Here is an 18,157-nt window from a genome sequence, read left to right as displayed (position 1 = left end):
GTGTTATGGTTTTCTGTCTGATGTCTTCCATCTGCTCTGCTTGGGAATCGTTTTGATTTGAACAATTCTGATTCCGGTTCTTATCGATTCTTGAATTTCGATCTTTGAGGGGGCGGAGTTAAAACAGGTCACATGCTTAATTTCACAAATAAGAGGAAAGTTTTATTTTGATTCAATGGTGATTCTTGGAATCGTAATTTTTAAAACGATTCCAAGTCGGAACCGGTTCTCGATGCCCAATACTATTTCTAAGCAGATTTTCTATGCTGTATTCTGATAAAAAGTCATCACACACACACACACACACACACACACACACACACACAATAATAACTATAATAACTCTGATATGGACACCTTTCATTTATATTACTTTATTTTAATGACCAAAACTGACACTTTTTTGCATTGTGGCTTCCTGTTGCAGTGCTGCATACTTTCCTAATTGATCATATCGTAATAATAGAAAGCGCCTATAATCCCACTACAACGTGGCAATCTAATTATAAAAGAGTGCGACATATCCACACACAGACACACAGTGAGGGAATCAATAGATGTCGTACATCCATGAAGCAGCCACACAGCCCCAGCTGGCTCCTCCCCTACACAAACAATGAATTACAATTTTTTTTTATTTTTTTTTTATCATATTAAAGAGGCTTTACAATGGAAACACACGGTGCATCATATCATCAAAATAAGTTAACGTATCGGCTTTAACTCCATGTAATTTGTAAAAGTGTTCCTGTGATCCAAAACAAAGACGGACGGAAGGAAAGTTTGCTTCCCATCATTGAGAGAGACGGGGGGGGGGAAGAGTGGTGTAGGCCGTATATGTCTAGAATAATCACTTTGTACCCGGTTTATAGTCGGCACGGTTCGGACAACTTCGGTTAAAAGTTTAAGAGCTAGACTTTAATTCGTTGTACGCGAACGTTCCACCCAACCCCTCGGACAGACCTTAATACTCCGCTGAAATCTCAACGGTTACACTTCGCTCACATTTTCTGTCTTCTAGTCTTTGTTGGTGTAAAGATAAACGTTTAGGCGGATTGTGGTTCATTTGACCGAATGCAGCGCTCATGTGTCGTTTTACGTTAACACCCGGGCAGCAAAGAAGGCTCCCGAAACTCGGGGAATTTGGGGAAAGTTTAGGCAGCCTTTGCTCTTGGCAAATGGACGTTAAAATACCACTTGGTTGAATGGTCTAAGTGTTGTGCGTGTTGCTTTTCCTCTGAGAGAAAGAACGAGAGCTAACAGACTGGGTTTATGATACGAGGAGACTACGCACTAAAATGCGTTAGTGAAGCCTTTCACTTTCTTTCTTCTTTTTTTTAAGTGTCTGAAAGATGTTTTCCACTCGGAGACAGAAAGGTAAAAAGGCACTTACTTTGCTTCTCACTTCAGCAGATAATCCGTAGGCTGGCCCCTTATTAAAATGTGTCATTTTCTTGATTTTTATTTGCTCGTAAAAACCCGAATATATTTCCTCAGCTACAATGTAGCACAGATCCTGCTGTGGGAAAACTCCTGCTTGGCTGCTTCGGCTCTCTTAAACACCCAGACAGGAGGGAAATATTCCGTGAGCTTGACTGAGAAGAGTACCAGAGAGACTAGGCTGCTATCTGCGGGACAGGCTCAGATTGCAAAAAAAACTCTAAATGATTGACGTAGCCACAACAGCCAATCAGAGCAGCCGGTTTGAACAGGGCTACTCCCTCTCCTGTCGCTCTTTAAGAATGGGTCACACTACAGTTTTTTTTTGTTTTTTTACTTGAGTAGCCTACTGTTGCAAATATCTGTATTTAGTATTACTGCAGACACAGAGTATTGTTCGTGACATGAATGGCTTTCATAAACTGTCCTGCATGTTGGCATGAATGGAACTGCTGTGGCCCAGTGACTACACACTCTCACCATGAGTTTACACAGTGACTGCTTTGCATTGTTCTTGGTCATTCAACACACTTCAAGGTTAGACGTAAAGTGCTCATATTATGCTTCTTGGCTTTTTCCCTTTCCTTTATTGTGTTATATATCTTTTTTTGTGCACGTTATAGGTTTACAAAGTGAAAAAGCCCAAAGTCACCCCCCAAAGGGACTTACCATCTCCAACAGAAAACACTGTTCACAAACTGCTCCAAACAGCTCTATTGTAGTCCAGCCTTTACTTCAGAGACACACGTGGTCACTTTGGAACACACGTTATAATGCTCACCTAGCTGCTAGCATGGCACGCCCTCATACTCTGCTTCTGACTGGCTAGTAGTCCTTACCTAGGTACTGTCAGGGCCCTCATACTCTGCTTCTGACTGGCTAGTAGTCCTTACCTAGGTACTGTCAGGGCACGCCATCATACTCTGCTTCTGACTGGCTAGTAGTCCTTACCTAGGTACTGTCAGGGCACGCCCTCATACTCTGCTTCTGACTGGCTAGTAGTCCTTACGTAGCTACTGTCAGGGCACGCCCTCATACTCTGCTTCTGACTGGCTAGTAGTCCTTACCTAGGTACTGTCAGGGCCCTCATACTCTGCTTCTGACTGGCTAGTAGTCCTTACCTAAGTACTGTCAGGACACGCCCTCATACTCTGCTCCTGACTGGCTAGTAGTCCTTACCTAGGTACTGTCAGGGCACGCCCTACTACCCCTTAGCTACTGAGCATGTGCGACTGCCAACAAAGATGTTACAGCAGTGAGAGGTCTCACTCTGTAGCTAAAACAGAGAGCTCAACACACAGGGTGAAAAGAGGAGCTGCAGCAATGTGCAGTACAACAAAAATATGGTGTTTTTTGAAAATTAAACCATGTAAACCTATTCTGGTACAACCTCTAAATACAATGAACCTGAAAATGAGCAGAATATGAGCACTTTAAATCAAATTTTAACATTTGAAGGTTTCATAGAAATCATTGAAATTAGGAGGGGCTGAATGATATATTATCCAAGTTATTTGCATCACTTGCACTTATTGAATTGTTGGCAGCTACTGTTTCTGTTAAAACTCTAAGCCACTTTATTGGCATTTACTGACTATCATTGGTGACACTAAACATCCCCTCCATTCTGAGTTTAAGCCTTCAGGGTGACGATACAGAGTACTCTGGCAAACACCAATACCTATAAGAGATCTTTTATACCCAGTGCAATAAACCTAATTATTAAGCTCCACCAATCTGCGCCTTTCTACATAAAAAGAATATTGTGCACTGTGTATGTTGTGTATGTGTGTATGTTTGCATTCATGTAATGTTTTATATGTACTCTGAGCTAATGTAACAGGATGTTATTTTTGGTGAGACCAAAGAGGATTTCCTGGCCTCGGCTGGCCAATAAAAAACTTGCATTCTATTCTATTCTATTCTAATCTAATCTAATCTATTACTATGTGAACAATTTCAATAAAATACTGCCGGATATTGTTGACACTTCCAGATATTGTTTGTTACTACTGTCCCTTTCTTACTATTTTTACCTATATGTACTCCTTATTTTTTATTTTTTATTATATATGTACTTTTTTTATAAGCATTGATACAAAGGTTGCGATCTTCATCTCGTACTTGTAGAATGACAATAAAGATATTCTATTCTATCACTTGATGAGCTTAGGTAGAGATGCAAATTCAACGTTAATGTTGTGTAATGTTATGTACACTACGCTCAATTCAAATCGTTTTCCTTAAAAAAAGATTGTGACCATAATTCTGAGAGAGAGAAACAATTCAGGTGTTTGTCTCAGGTCTCTAAAGATAAAAGATTCACTTCCAATTTCAGAATTCTGACTCAGGCTACATTTACATTGCCACATTTTGGTTTAAAAAATATATATTTTGCTACGTTTACACCTCGCATTCACACTGCTCTGCTTTTTCCGAGCCCGTAGTCTATATCCACGACGTTCCACTTCCTGGATTGTTCTGTTGCTGCCGACAGAAATTCCGCCGGATTTTACTCATTTTTGCCCAGATGTCCGTCCCCTTCCTGTTCCTTTGTGTTGGCGTTCTAACCTCTGGTGGATTTGTGAGGACTATGGTTAACTGCTCCTCAGATCTCTGCAGGGTAAATCCAGACAGCTAGCTAGACTATCTGTCCAATCGGAGTTTTCTGTTGCACGACTAAAACTACTTTTGAACGTCCACATGTTCCACCAAAACAAGTTCCTTCCTGAGACTATTTAGCAGAGGCACCATGACTCCGTCTGGCTCTTAGCTCCGCCCAAGACGATTGTGATTGGTTTAAAGAAATGCCAATAAACCAGAGCACATTTTCCTCCCATCCCAGAATGCTGGGTGGACTAGCCAGACCCTCTGTGGAGGAAGGTCTGTCGTAACAAGACTATATCGCTTATCAAGTCTCATTCTCTGAGACTAAGCTACTAACGTTACCATGGCAACAACCATATGGTGGATACACACTGCATCCTGTTTATGCCCAGTATACCAGAATGTTGAAGCAAGAAGCAAATCACAATTAAAAAAGTGACACAAACCCGATAAAAAAAGAAAAAAAACTATGCCAATTATTTTTTTTACTTAGTAACGGATGTGATTTAAAATGCAGCAAAGTACAATACTTAAAACAAAACATACTTAAGTAAAAGTAAAATTGCAGATTTTAAAAAGTACTCAAAGTCAAAGGACATAAAAAAACGACTAAATTACAGTACCGTACAGTTAGTTACTTTCCAACTCTGGACTCATATTCCATCACTCGTGAAACAGGGAACCCTATTGCCAACATTACCAAATTTGGGGTTAGACGCAGTGACCTTTCAGACCTCTGTAGTAACGTTATTTCTGGAAATAAAGTAGCTGCAATGCAAACGCCTGACTCGGTTGCCAAAGTGGACTGATGATCACAGATCTTTCTATTCACAGCAAAGAGCCTCTCTTCACAGCATAAGTACTGATATGCAAATAAAGAGTTATGTCATCTTCCTCCTATGGCCAACCCCCGCAGTGTGAGTGTCCAGAGTCATGACCCTGTTCTGGGCTGTGTCTGAAAACACTCCCCTTGCTCTCTCATGCACTCCTGCCAATATAACAGACACTGCATGATTTTTCCCTCCAGTGAGCAACTGTCATTTTCATTTGTCAGCAGACCGTAGCAACGACTACCGTGCACGTGTCATTGGAACTACTGTTCACGTTTCATTGTCAGACCTTTTGAGAGCACTATTTAGGACATGCGTTCTAGATCTGTAGCCTAGAAATCTAGACCACCCTAGCGGCAGCAAATGTAATTTACATCCAGGGTCAGTCTAGCAACTCTCCGTTGGCTTGCGAGCTGGAAAAACCAAATTCTGGTCAGGCCAATCACGTCGTGTATAGAGTCGGTGGGCGGGCTTAACATAATGACGGCAGAGTTGCGACAGTTCTGCGTGAGTTCCCTGCTACTAGAAAACAAAGAAGATGGCTGCTGGTGAACAGCGGCCTTTGGAATCAGCTTTGGCCGCGACACTGGAAGACTTGGAGTTAAGCTTTTCCTTGAGAAAAGAACAAAGAAGGGCGCTGAAGTCATTCTTAAAAAAGGAAGATGTGTTCGGAGTTTTGCCGACCGGATACGGCAAAAGTTTAATCTATCAACTAGCGTTGCTCTGGTTGGTTGTAGCGCTATCCTATTGCATGCAGAGGGAATTTGAAAGACAACCGTTTATCCCGCCCCTCGGATTGAGCCCTGCCAATGGGGAGTTCCCAGACCCAACATCTGGATGTGGGTCTGGCTGGTCAGGCTACTAGATCTGCAAAGATCAATCGCTTAGTTGTCAACTATTAAATTCATCAGCAACTATTTTGATAATCAAACAATGAATTTGTTTGAGTAAAGATTCACTGATTCTAGCTTCTTAAAGTTCCAATATGTAATATAAAAGACTTCCTTCACCACCACCAGTGTCTAGACTCCATTGGGGGGGGGGGATATTCTTGCCTACTCATGGCCTCTCTACCTCTCTAAAAATGACAGCGATTGAGTCTAATCGCCAAAGACGCTGTCCATTTCAAACTTGTGCATCATGTGATGAATAAACTTATTTGCCCCTTTCAACGAAGTCTCTCCTGATTGAAATCCTGCGGGTAGACTCATCAATTGTGTCTCCTATGAGCTGCAGCTGTGTTTAGCCTTCCGTGCTAAGTCTCTAAAGAGGCTCCCTTCCATCAGTGCAAACGTGGAGAACCGCTTTATTCTAAAAGTTATTACATCTACATAGATGTATTGTACAGTTTGTAGTTTATTATTTATTGCTTTTACAGTGGCATACTCTACCTAACACCAAAAATATATTATATGTATATGTGACATTGTCGTCTTGATTTGCCTTGGACTTGTTTCACAAGTTGAACGAGAGTTGTCGGTTTCCCAATGTTCCCTCAATCAGTAACAGTTTTTTTAAAAACCTTTTTATTTTCATTTTTAGTTTACATCCTGTACATTCAGTACAATGTATTCCCATTACAATTCCAATATGAAAGCAGCATAAACAAACATTTTCAGGGGCATTTCAAACATAGGCAAATAGATTCCTCCTTAGTCATTCTCAGAGGGTCCAGTTAGTTAGTTGGCATCACTTTCCATGTATTCAGTCCATTTTCTCCAGTTCTTGTCACGGATATGTCCTTTGAGTTTTAGTTGGTACGTCAACTTTTCCATTGAATAAATATTCCAGATGACTCCAAACTAGAGTTCCTTATTTGGAGGTTCAGCTCTGAACAAATCCTTAGTTATGGCCTTTTAATTTTAAAGTATCGGTCCATTTTCTGAACGGCACGCATATCACACTATCCCACTTACCTAACAGTGCCCAAAATCCAGTTCTGTGTAGTGATTCACTACGGGCTAAAGGTAGGAGCGGTGACCGAGTGTGAGTGGTCAGTGTGAACACATAAAGAGGAGATGAAGCCTCCTCTCTTATAATGTGAAGCAGCTGTGTGTTTCCTCTCCACAGATACTCACAGATCTGTCTAGAAATAGCCCCAGATGTCCGAAACCTTTGCTCTCTCTCTTCCCTCCTCCCGTTCGGTTTAGGTCAACAAATCATCTGAGAACTCTTCCTGTCCTGTTCTGTGTCCAGGAACAGGAAATACAACACAAAGAAAGAACAACAGAGCCGTGACAATGCTACGGACACCAACACCTAAAACAATACCCCTTTAATGGAAAAACAATAGTTACAATTGTATATTAGTTAATTAAACTTAAGTTAATAGTTATTTTACTGTTAACTGACAACAAAATGATAATTAATTATGTAACTATTAATAATACGAATTATTAGTTATACTATTGTTTATGTTATTGTAACAGTTTATTGTTTCTCACATAACATTTCACATATTATATTAATTATTAGTTAATGGTTAAGAAATAGTTAATAAACCGTCAATAAACATTATTTGGATGGCTATTATGAAGTTATATCTGATGAATACGATACCTTGTTAATAGCTAATTGAGACTTTGTAAAGCATCTATAAACATTATTTAGATAGCTATCAGTGCTCAAATACTCAAATAATCATCTCTCTTTTATAGATCGCCAAAAATTCTCATCACACACTCGACAGCCATTTTTCCAGAGCTCGCCTCCCTGCGTTCACACGTTCCACCAAAACAAGTTCCTTCACAAGGCTGTTCTGCAGAGGCACCATGGCTCCGTCTGGCTCTTAGCCCCGCCCAAGACGATTGTGATTGGTTTAAAGAAATGCCAATAAACCAGAGCACGTTTTTCTCCCATCCCAGAATGCTGTGTGGACTAGTCAGACCCTCCTCCGCAGCGCTGTGGAAGAAGGTCTGGCAAAGTGAGACTATGTAAAGAAAGGTGTTTTTAATAATATGCCTTATGTTGTAGTTACTATATTTTAAATACTAACAGCCTGAGTGATGCTGCTTTTCTCAAGTGACCTTCAAAATTCCACAAAGTAGGATTAACAATAAACCTGGATTAAATCACAGTTTCTTTCATAATCTCACTGCACCAAGCTTTAAACTCAAAGTAATCATTCCAAACCTCTTTAAGTCTCAGTTCAATCCTCTGTACACCTACATTTATTTTGACCTTTTCAGTCTCAGTTTCAACTCTGATCACTGACCGACTAGTCTACTGTATATGCACGACGGTCCACTTCCGGGAAATTCTGCCGGATGCACTCTTTGGCACTGGGGCTACGTCCGGCGCCCATGATGATTGTGTTTGGTTTAAAGAAATGCCAATAAACCAGAGCACATTTTCCTCCCATCCCAGAATGCTGGGTGGACTAGCCAGACCTTCCTCAGCAGCGCTGTGGAGGAGGGTCTGGCAATGCAAGACTAATTCATTCCTAATAATGGACACCTCGAAGGGCATTAAATTAAGCTTAGACTGACTGACTGACTTCCTACTATAGCCCTTGAACTTTCCAACAGTTATTAAAAGATTATGGAGAATTATGGAGTGAAAATATTAACAGCACTACCTATTCTCAAAAATGTTGAGTTTTCTCTCATTTTTCTCTAGTCATGTTATCTTAACAGTAAGCACGTGAAACAATGCAACCGTTTGACAAATGCATTGGTTATATTATATTGCATTTTTACATGTTAGCACAACAAAAATAGGCACGTTTACATGTCTGTGTGGCCAATGAGGGACCTTGAATCAAGGCAGTCTCACATGATAAAAGTGGCATCAATGATGTTGAACAACAAGGTAAGGGAGCACGTTGCACATAAATGACCGATGTGGGCATCTAAGTACTGGTTACAGACATTTCCTTACACCGCAAAGGATATGACATGTATTAAATGTAAGCCAAAGTTTTGGTTAAGAAGACGCTAGTCCATATCTTTGACGTTCCACTTCCGGGATTGCTCCAGTGCCACAGGAAATTCCACCGTATGCATGTCTTTTCTCTCCCCTTCCTCTGTCTCTGTGTTGGCGTTCTAACCTCCGGCTGATTTGTGAGGACTATGGTTAACTGCTCCTCAGATCTCTGCAGGGTAAATCCAGACAGCTAGCTAGACTATCTGTCCAATCGGAGTTTTCTGTTGCACGACTAAAACTACTTTTGAACGTCCACATGTTCCACCAAAACAAGTTCTTCCTGAGACTATTTAGCAGAGGCACCGTGGCTCCGTGCGGAGCTTAGCACCACCCAAGACGATTGTGATTGGTTTAAAGAAATGCCAATAAACCAGAGCACGTTTTTCCTCCCATCCCCGAATGATGTGTGGACTAGTCAGACCTTCCTTCAGAACGCTTTGGAGGAAGGTCTGGCAAAGTGAGACTTAGAAGAAGCTAATTTAAACTTTCAGCGGGGGTAGGTGAAGTTTCAAAATCTGAAGAAATCCAATTTTATTTCCCTCTTAAGAGATACTGTGATGCATGAAGCCCTCTGCTAATTAAATGTAAATGCCAAGACATTACAGGATCATCAATAAAAGCAGGATTTTATGTTAAAGATTTTTAAGATGGTATTTTTTTTTTATTATAAACTAATAAGAGCTAATGTTTATCTATGTAACATCAAATGTCCCGCGTTTAGACCTTCCACTCTGTATGAAATATCAAACCTACACAATGATTCAATTAAAGAACCTCTAGTAATCATCTCAAACATAGACAATCACTTTCATTTGCACTCTTTGCACATTAATACTGTACATTTGATCTTTTATACAGGTGCTGGTCATATAATTAGAATATCATGAAAAAGTTGATTTATTTCAGTAATTCCATTCAAAAAGTGAAACTTGTATAACGTATACATTCATTCCACACAGACTGATATATTTCAAGTGTTTATTTCTTTTACTTTTGATGATTATAACTGACAACTGATGAAAACCCCAAATTCAGTATCTCAGAAAATTAGAATATTGTGACAAGGTTCAATATTGAAGACACCTGGTGCCACACTCTAATCAGCTAATTAACTCAAAACACCTGCAAAGGCCTTTAAATGGTCCCTCAGTCTAGTTCAGTAGGCTACACAATCATGGGGAAGACTGCTGACTGGACAGCTGTCCAAAAGACGGCCATTGACACCTTGCACAACGAGGGCAAGACACAAAAGGTCATTGCTAAAGAGGCTGGCTGTTCACAGAGCTCTATGTCCAAGCACATTAATAGAGAGGTAAAGGGAAGGAAAAGATGTGGTAGAAAAAAGTGTACAAGCAATAGGGATAACCGCACCCTGGAGAGGATTGTGACACAAAACCCATTCAAAAATGTGGGGGGATTCACAAAGAGTGGACTGCAGCTGGAGTCAGTGCTTCAAGAACCACCACGCACAGACGTATGCAAGACATGGGTTTCAGCTGTCGCATTCCTTGTGTCAAGCCACTCCTGAACCAGACACAGCGTCAGAAGTGTCTCACCTGGGCTAAAGACAAAGGACTGGACTGCTGCTGAGTGGTCCAAAGTTATGTTCTCTGATGAAAGTACATTGGACATTGTACCTTTGGAAATCAAGGTCCCAGAGTCTGGAGGAAGAGAGAAGAGGCACAGAATCCACGTTGCTTGAAGTCCAGTGTAAAGTTTCCACAGTCAGTGATGGTTTGGGGTGCCATGTCATCTGCTGGTGTTGGTCCACTGTGTTTTCTGAGGTCCAGGGTCAACGCAGCCGTCTACCAGGAAGTTTTAGAGCACTTCATGCTTCCTGCTGCTGACCAACTTTATGGAGATGCAGATTTCATTTTCCAACAGGACTTGGCACCTGCACACAGTGCCAAAGCTACCAGTACCTGGTTTAAGGACTATGGTATCTCTGTTCTTAATTGGCCAGCAAACTCACCTGACCTTAACCCTATAGAAAATCTATGGGGTATTGTGAAGAGGATGATGCGATGCTCCAGACCCAACAATGCAGAAGAGCTGAAGGCCACTATCAGAGCAACCTGGGCTCTCCTAACACCTGAGCAGTGCCACAGACTGATCCACTCCATGCCACGCCGCATTGCTGCAGTAATTCAGGCAAAAAGAGCCCCAACTAAGTGCTGAGTGCTGTACATGCTCATACTTTTCATGTTCATACTTTGAGTTGGCCAACATTTCTAAAAATCCTTTTTTGTATTGGTCTTAAGTAATGTTCTGAGATACTGAATTTGGGGTTTTCATCAGTTGTCAGGTATAATCATCACAATTAAAAGAAATAAACACTTGAAATATATCAGTCTGTATGTGATGAATGAATATAATATACAAATTTCACTTTTTGTGAATTTGTTATATATATATATATTTATATTCTGTTCCTAATAAATATGTTGTCTGTATAATATGTTGTTTGTATATCTAGAGTTTGTAACAAAAATAATTTCCCCCTGGGATTATTAAAGTATTTCTGATTCTGATTAAACAAAACTGAAAAAATTAAAATAGAGCATTTATTCATGAGCATTACAACAAACATTACAACATGTTTATATGTGTAACAGATGTCTTCACACTATTCTTCCAAGGAAAATGGATTTGGGGTACTTGTCTCTCAGAGAGGACCACTGCACAAAGAAATAGTCCGATATTGGGTACAGGATCTTTCCCGTGAGTGACAGTGTCTGCACCCGGCAAATGCTTTCAACGTAAACAAGCAGGACTTTCTTCATTCCCAGAATTCCAAGCAGGAGTCCTGCCACACACAGAGGAACGCAGGTCCCTGGGCCGTTGCACAACACCTGAAACAACACACACACACACACACACTTTAATCCCTGGGGTGTCCAGTACAAAGACAGACTGATTTGTTGTTCCATCATTTTATTAATAATCCAAAGGAAAAAAATCACAAAAACACTAAAAGGTCATGAAAATTCATTGAGATTGTGCAATTTGATGATGAATCCACCTTAATTATTAAAAAGTATCGCCAATATTGGCCCTGTATTTACTTGGTATCGGATTGATACCAAATTTTGCAGCATCACACACCACTAGTATTCGTCTTTTGACTCTGCAAGCTGCGAACCATGAGCTGAAGGGAATCTTATCAACGGTTATGTTCAGGTTCTTTATCAGTCATGTGATCACTTTCAATGAAAATCTTATGCCTCCCTGTTGGACTGCTGACAGCCGCAACAGGGAGTTCTGAGCTCTGGTTTGAGGCGGTGTGAGAGTCCCGGAACAGGAAACAGGAAACATCACTGCCTCTATCTCTGCCACAAGAACGTTTTAAAACACCAAACAAGCTCTGAACTAGCCGGGAGTTTGTGGAACAGCTGAATATTTTCCTACAACAACAAACAGGAAAATAGCACTCGCTGTCTCGCTCCTCTTTTCTTTCTCTCTCCCCTGTGACATAAAGCTGCCTTCAAGTGCAGTCGGAAACGTCAAAATCTATAAACAATGTGACGGATGACGGTGATTGTGAAATATAAAGTCTACTTGTGCTTTGTTCGGGGGTTTAAGAAGACAACAGGACGTCACACGAATGGGCCGTTTTATTGACTCCTCCCCACGCCGAACAACTCTGCGGAAAATTGCCGAATTGCTATTTTTTTTGTTGGTCTGAATGCCCCGTAATTAACAGGGCAAAGAGAGCATGTGTGAGAGTCAGTGGCTGCAGCTCAGTGAGACTCAAAGACAGAGTGGGGGGTGGGGGGCAGACTGCTGGGATGAATAAGTGGCCTCAGGGCTGAGGAGGGAGTAGGGCTTTACAGGAAACCAGACAGAGCTGCTCTGGAGTCTGGATAAGTCATCATACAGCTCCGTGATACACACACACACAGCAGCACTCATATTCTCTGCACACTGCTCTGTGAAACTACAGAGGACTGGCCTTTCCCCGAAGCACAACAGTTCAATCATTCTTACAGCTCAACAATCCACAGAGAACAGCCACTTTACACCCACAACAATCAAATGGTTCTTGTTGCAGCAGATGTGAGCATTGCAATTACAAACCTTTTACTTTTTAACCGGTAGAATTAAGTCAGTCAGTGTAATTTTTTTTTTTTTGCTGTGCAGTAAATCAACTTTAAAAAAAAGCCAGAGTCTGCCATAAACATTAGCAGATTTCACCACTTGATCCTAAGCTCCATCTGGCTGCGGTAAATAAAACTCTGGCCAGGGGAGTTGAGATTTCCATCTCCAGACATTTCCAGACCCTGGAAAATACATACACTTACATAATCTGGATATCGTCAGCTTTCTTAAAAGTAACTTGGCTTCTTACACCACAGTTTGGAGAAACTGCTTTCATGGCCATGTGTACACTTTAACCTGGATTCTAACAGGGTTTTTACATGTGGGTGTTTGCAGGACAAACACAGGGACAATACTGCTGTGACAACTGCACAGGAATGTCCATGTATTCCAGTTATTTCAAAGCTCTCCAGGTTGTAGTGTATCACTTAACAAAATACAGACCTTTGTTCAAAATGGGACACTGGTAGGGTAAAAAAAAATCTGGTCTAAAGGCCCTGACACACCAACCCGATAATCAGCCGTCTGACAGTCTGGCCAGGTCGGTGACTCGAGTCTGTTCGGTGTGTTCCGTGCCGTCGTCTGTCCGAGGGCCGTCGGCCTTCATTTTGGCTGACCTGACTTGCTGGGTCAGAGGGCGGGCAGTCGGACTCAATGACCAATCTGATTGGTGGAGTTCTAGCCCTTGACTAGTGAATCAGTGCACTTATGTTAGCGTGACGAATGGCTCTCAAAATCGGATGAAAATCTTTTAAACTGACCTTTGTTGATCTGAAATGAAGACTGATTCAGCAACTGCACGGCCTATTTCTCTCTTCAAATGTTTTCAGAAACACGTTTCGGTGAACTATCTTCGTAAAATATGAGATCGTATTCTGAATGAGCCGCCATTATGCTCGGTTGAAAAATCCGGGAGCAGCCACACCCACATGACGCGTTCGTCCAATCAGCTGCCGGTTTTCATTTTTTTGGGCGACAATACAGATTAGCGCCGCCTGCTGCTATGGAGACGTATTACGTCTTGCGCACACGTAGAACGTACGCTGAAGTCGGCGTCGCTTCGGTGTGATTTGAGACACTTCTTTGACTAACTCGGGGAGACTGATTTCCTCCTGACGGTTGGCCGTCTGTTTGGTGGGTCAGGGCCTTAAGGATAGATGGTGCTGTATGTTGAACATAGTTTAAAGCTCAAGGCTGTATGATTGGTGTTTTGAGCTATGTAAATACATTTGACCTGACAATTGAACACTGTATTTTAAAAAAGGGAATTGGGGAATACATACTATTTTTCTTATTCTATTCACTCATGTTTCAGGTATCATTTTCCATCTAAAATGTATTTGTTTCCTGCTTTACATTTCCAGACGTGATAGACTGAAAACCAGCTTTCCCCCAGGCAGGCAGTCAAAAGCACCAACGCTCCTCTCATCTCCTCCCTCTACAGACTTGTGTGCAATAAACCCCCCGAAAAACATGGAAGTACAATAACTTCATGTATATAGTGTCACCTCATCGTGTTTATTTATCTTGATTTTTTTATATTTTACCATTTAAATGTTCCATTTTGTTGTTATTTTATATTTGACCATTTACATTTTATTGTTGTCATTATTGAGAGCTGCTAAACTGGGTTTCGTTGTTGGAAAACAATGACAATAAAGATCTATTCTATTCTGCATTTCATGATTGCTTTAAATGACAGATACAGTGGCCGGGTTAGCTCAGTCCTCGACGCAGCGGCTGCGGGATCGACTCCGACCTGTGGCCCTTTGCTGCATGTCATTCCTCTCTCTCTCTCCCCCCTTTCATGTCTCCATCTGTCCTATGGAAATAAAGGCCGAAAATACCCGAAAAAAAAGAAAATGACAGATGCATCTGACTAATGGCAGAATCAGTACCAGGGTTTCCCCCAGTGTATTGTAAGCCTGGTGGCCCACCAGGCACTAAGTTGCCCCCGCCCCCAAGCCTAAGCCAATGTGAATTATTATTTTTTATGCATTTTTAAGATGTTTTTTAAACTACAGTTACATTGGGGCTGCTTGGTTAGAAACTTAGATATACAGTAGTCATACTGTATTTTCAAATCTCCAGTTAGCATTTAATTATGGCCCCTATGAAATCTGTGTTATAGCTTTTTTAAGTTCTCAATTTTCACGATTCCGTCCATGATACTGTTATCCTAGAAACTACTGGGCTCTACATTAATGCTGCCGTCAGGCTGTGTCGGGCCCCAGCTGCTACGTATTGCACCTTCATGTTCATGATCATGTTTAATAAAGTTATAAAAAAATAAATGAAAAATCCACTGAAAATAGGACATTTCTGGAAACAATCTGTGATATGTGTCATAGGGCTGCACGATATTAGGAAAATATCTAACTGCCATTATTTTTGACTGATGTGATTGCGATAGGATTCACGATATTGGAGGGAATGATCATTTTTGTATCATCATTCTAATTTTCATTGGAAAAAAAAAAAAAATATATATATATATATATATATATCTAGAAAGGCGTAACAAAACATTAACAAATTTCCCTAACATTAGTTATTTGTAGTTATTTATGAGTCCTCACTAAAATAATATGATAATGCAGTTTAAAAATAAAGTGTTTGTTTTATTGTCACAACAGAAGAACATCAGAATATAGTAAACTTCTGATAAATAAAATGTATAAAAATACAAACCTAAAGTGGCCATATTATGCTCATTTTCAGGTTCATAATTGTGTGTTGAGGTTGTACCAGAATAGGTTTACATGGTTTAATTTTCATAAAACACCATATTTTTGTTGTTCTGCTCATTGCTGCAGCTCCTCTTTTCACCCTGTGTTCAGGTCTCTGTTTTAGCTACAGAGTGAGACCTCTCACTGCTGGAACATCTTTGTTGGCAGTCGCACATGCTCAGTAGCTAGGTAAGGACTACATGCTCAGTAGCTAGGTAAGGACTACGCGCTCAGTAGCTAGGTAAGGACTACGCGCTCAGTAGCTAGGTAAGGACTACGCGCTCAGTAGCTAGGTAAGGACTACGTGCTCAGTAGCTAGGTAAGGACTACGTGCTCAGTAGCTAGGTAAGATCACATCATTTAGCTAGCTGTTTGTTTCTCCAACTTCAGTAGTACAAGGCAGGATTAGCCGGGAGACTTCTTCTAAACGAGGGAACACTTCCATCTTTGCGTGGAATACCTGCAGAACAGGGACATGGAAGTAGTTCTTTTGGAGATTATGGTTAACTAGTGTGTGTTGTAGCAGTGTTTTGCCATTCAGAACGAACTAGCATGCTACGGTTAGCCACCTCGTCTCAGCTAGTGACGTAGAAAGCCGTACAGATTTTGACCAGGTCATCCGGAGACTGAAGACAGGACACATTCAGAAACCGTATCTCACTCAGAACAGCATGGATGGTTTTTTTCAAAGTTTGTATGTGTGTGGACGATAGTTTAGAAAATGCCTAATATCGGCCCGCGATGTATCGGTCTGGCTCTAATCGGTACCATGCCTGTGAGAGTGGCTGGAGGTTTCCGACTGAATCATAAGCCTGGCTGGGACATTCCTGGCATGACTGCCCTGGCACTAAGGCCCTGTCTTTGTTTTCCAACCAGCCACCAGTGACCAGAGGGTTCTGCTGGACAGACGTCCACAGTGAGCGACCGGTCACAGGTCTGGAATCTGCTCCCGTTATTCTCAACGTACAGGTCACACAGAGCAGAGAGAAACTACACCAGCTGTGCTTTATCAGAGCTGAGAACGCTGACTGGTGTTTAGGTCACTTGACAATAAGTACATGTAGTACACCACAGACTCCTTGCTGTCATTTGGGTTTTTTTCCCCCCAGATTATTTACGTTCCACACAAACGACACTGTCAACACTCCCACTAGCAATTTTAATTTATACCGAAAAAAGTATTCCCATGAAAAGTGTCCCCAGGGTGTGTTCTGTGGTTTATCCAGAGCAACGGGGGACATTTCTGGAAAGAGATGTGGTTGATGAATTCCCACGTGTCATTTTTTTTTCAATGTTGCTATTCAAATTCTATTCATATGTATTGATGTAGTGGTGATTTGTCCTCAGACTAAATAACACAAACTAAAGCTTGGAGATAGAAACTTAGAAAACAGCCAGTGAAGCACCGAAGGACTGGGTCTTAAACAGGGATAACAGCGTTTACTGTCCAGGCAAAGATGGCGTTTTATGATGCTTATTTTCAAATCAATGTTTGTTAAAATCAACCATTCTTACAAGGAACAATGGCGTCTCTTGGCTCTGGTAAAAAAACATCAGCTAGAGCTGCTCAATATAATGTTTTTTATCATCACTGCGATATCAACTGGCGTGATTAACATTTCGTCAAAGACACTCAATAGATTATTTTGTGTTAGTTGAAAGAAAAAGTAACTTTTAAAATGTAACTCTTTTTTTTGTAGTGGTGCCTTTAATAATTAACTCAATGTTCAATTTGTTCAATAAAAGAATGTAGGAAATTATTTCCTTTAATTGGTTTTAAATTCAACAAACAATATGTTGTGTTTTAGCAGAGTACTGAACGCGGCAGAAATGCAGAACTGAGTATACTTTAATATGTTTATTTATCGCAAGCAACATCGTTATCACGATATTCAACAACGTCATCGCATAGCGCATATTTTCCTCAAATCGTGCAGCCCTACCATCAGCCCTCCCCAAGCTTTTGGCAAAACGCAACCCCACGTCACGCTGCGGTGGCCAGTCATGGAACCGGCGATCAGACTTGTCGGTGTGTTTTTGAGGCGGTGTTAGAATCCTGGAAAACAGGAAACAGGAATCATCACTGCCTCTATCTCTGCCACAAGAACATTTTAAAACACCAAACACAAGCATTGTGTTGCCGGGGAGTTTGTGGAACGGCTGACTGTTTCCTGCTCCTCTCTTTTCTTTCTCTCTCTCCTGTGACACAAAGCTGCCTTCGAGTGCGGTCGAAAACGAGATTTCTGATCGATCTGAAGGAAAACATTAATATGAAATATAGAGTTTACTTGTGCTTTGTTGGGCGGGGGGGGTTAAGAAGACAACAGGACGTCACACAAATGGGGCGTTTCATTGACACCTCAAACCCCCTCAAATATCAAGCATTGTCTTGAATGGCAGCGATTGCTGGCGGGGCCCGCGGCGCCTCCATTACGCAGCGCAGACGCGCCTGGTGGAGAGTAGGAGTTAGGGTCGACAGGTATGTTGCTGTTTGAGAAAAAGAGTTAGTGAATGGTCTCTGGCTCCACT

General features: G+C 41.2%; 2 protein-coding genes across 3 annotated transcripts in view; both read right to left on the bottom strand.

The window, feature by feature from the left end:
- cnn3a (calponin 3, acidic a) overlaps positions 1–1,633 on the bottom strand; it is a 35,243-nt gene extending 33,610 nt beyond the window's left edge. Inside the window, exon 1 of the mRNA XM_078280184.1 lies at positions 1,394–1,633. Within this exon, the coding sequence (XP_078136310.1) occupies positions 1,394–1,450 (57 nt within the window). The 5' untranslated portion in view covers positions 1,451–1,633. The remainder of the gene's footprint in view (positions 1–1,393) is intronic.
- Positions 1,634–11,347: 9,714 nt separating this feature from the next.
- Positions 11,348–18,157, bottom strand: part of alg14 (ALG14 UDP-N-acetylglucosaminyltransferase subunit) — a 9,928-nt gene continuing 3,118 nt past the window's right edge. For both annotated transcript variants that reach the window (XM_078280744.1, XM_078280743.1), the window contains one exon: positions 11,348–11,653. In XM_078280744.1, the coding sequence (XP_078136870.1) occupies positions 11,423–11,653 (231 nt within the window). In that variant the 3' untranslated portion in view covers positions 11,348–11,422. The remainder of the gene's footprint in view (positions 11,654–18,157) is intronic.

The sequence above is a fragment of the Sander vitreus genome, chromosome 22, assembly GCF_031162955.1.
Source record: "Sander vitreus isolate 19-12246 chromosome 22, sanVit1, whole genome shotgun sequence".
Classification (NCBI taxonomy): Eukaryota; Metazoa; Chordata; class Actinopteri; order Perciformes; family Percidae; genus Sander; species Sander vitreus.
The sequence above is the reverse complement of the archived record's forward strand: the minus strand, read 5'-3'. Positions and strand labels throughout refer to the sequence as shown.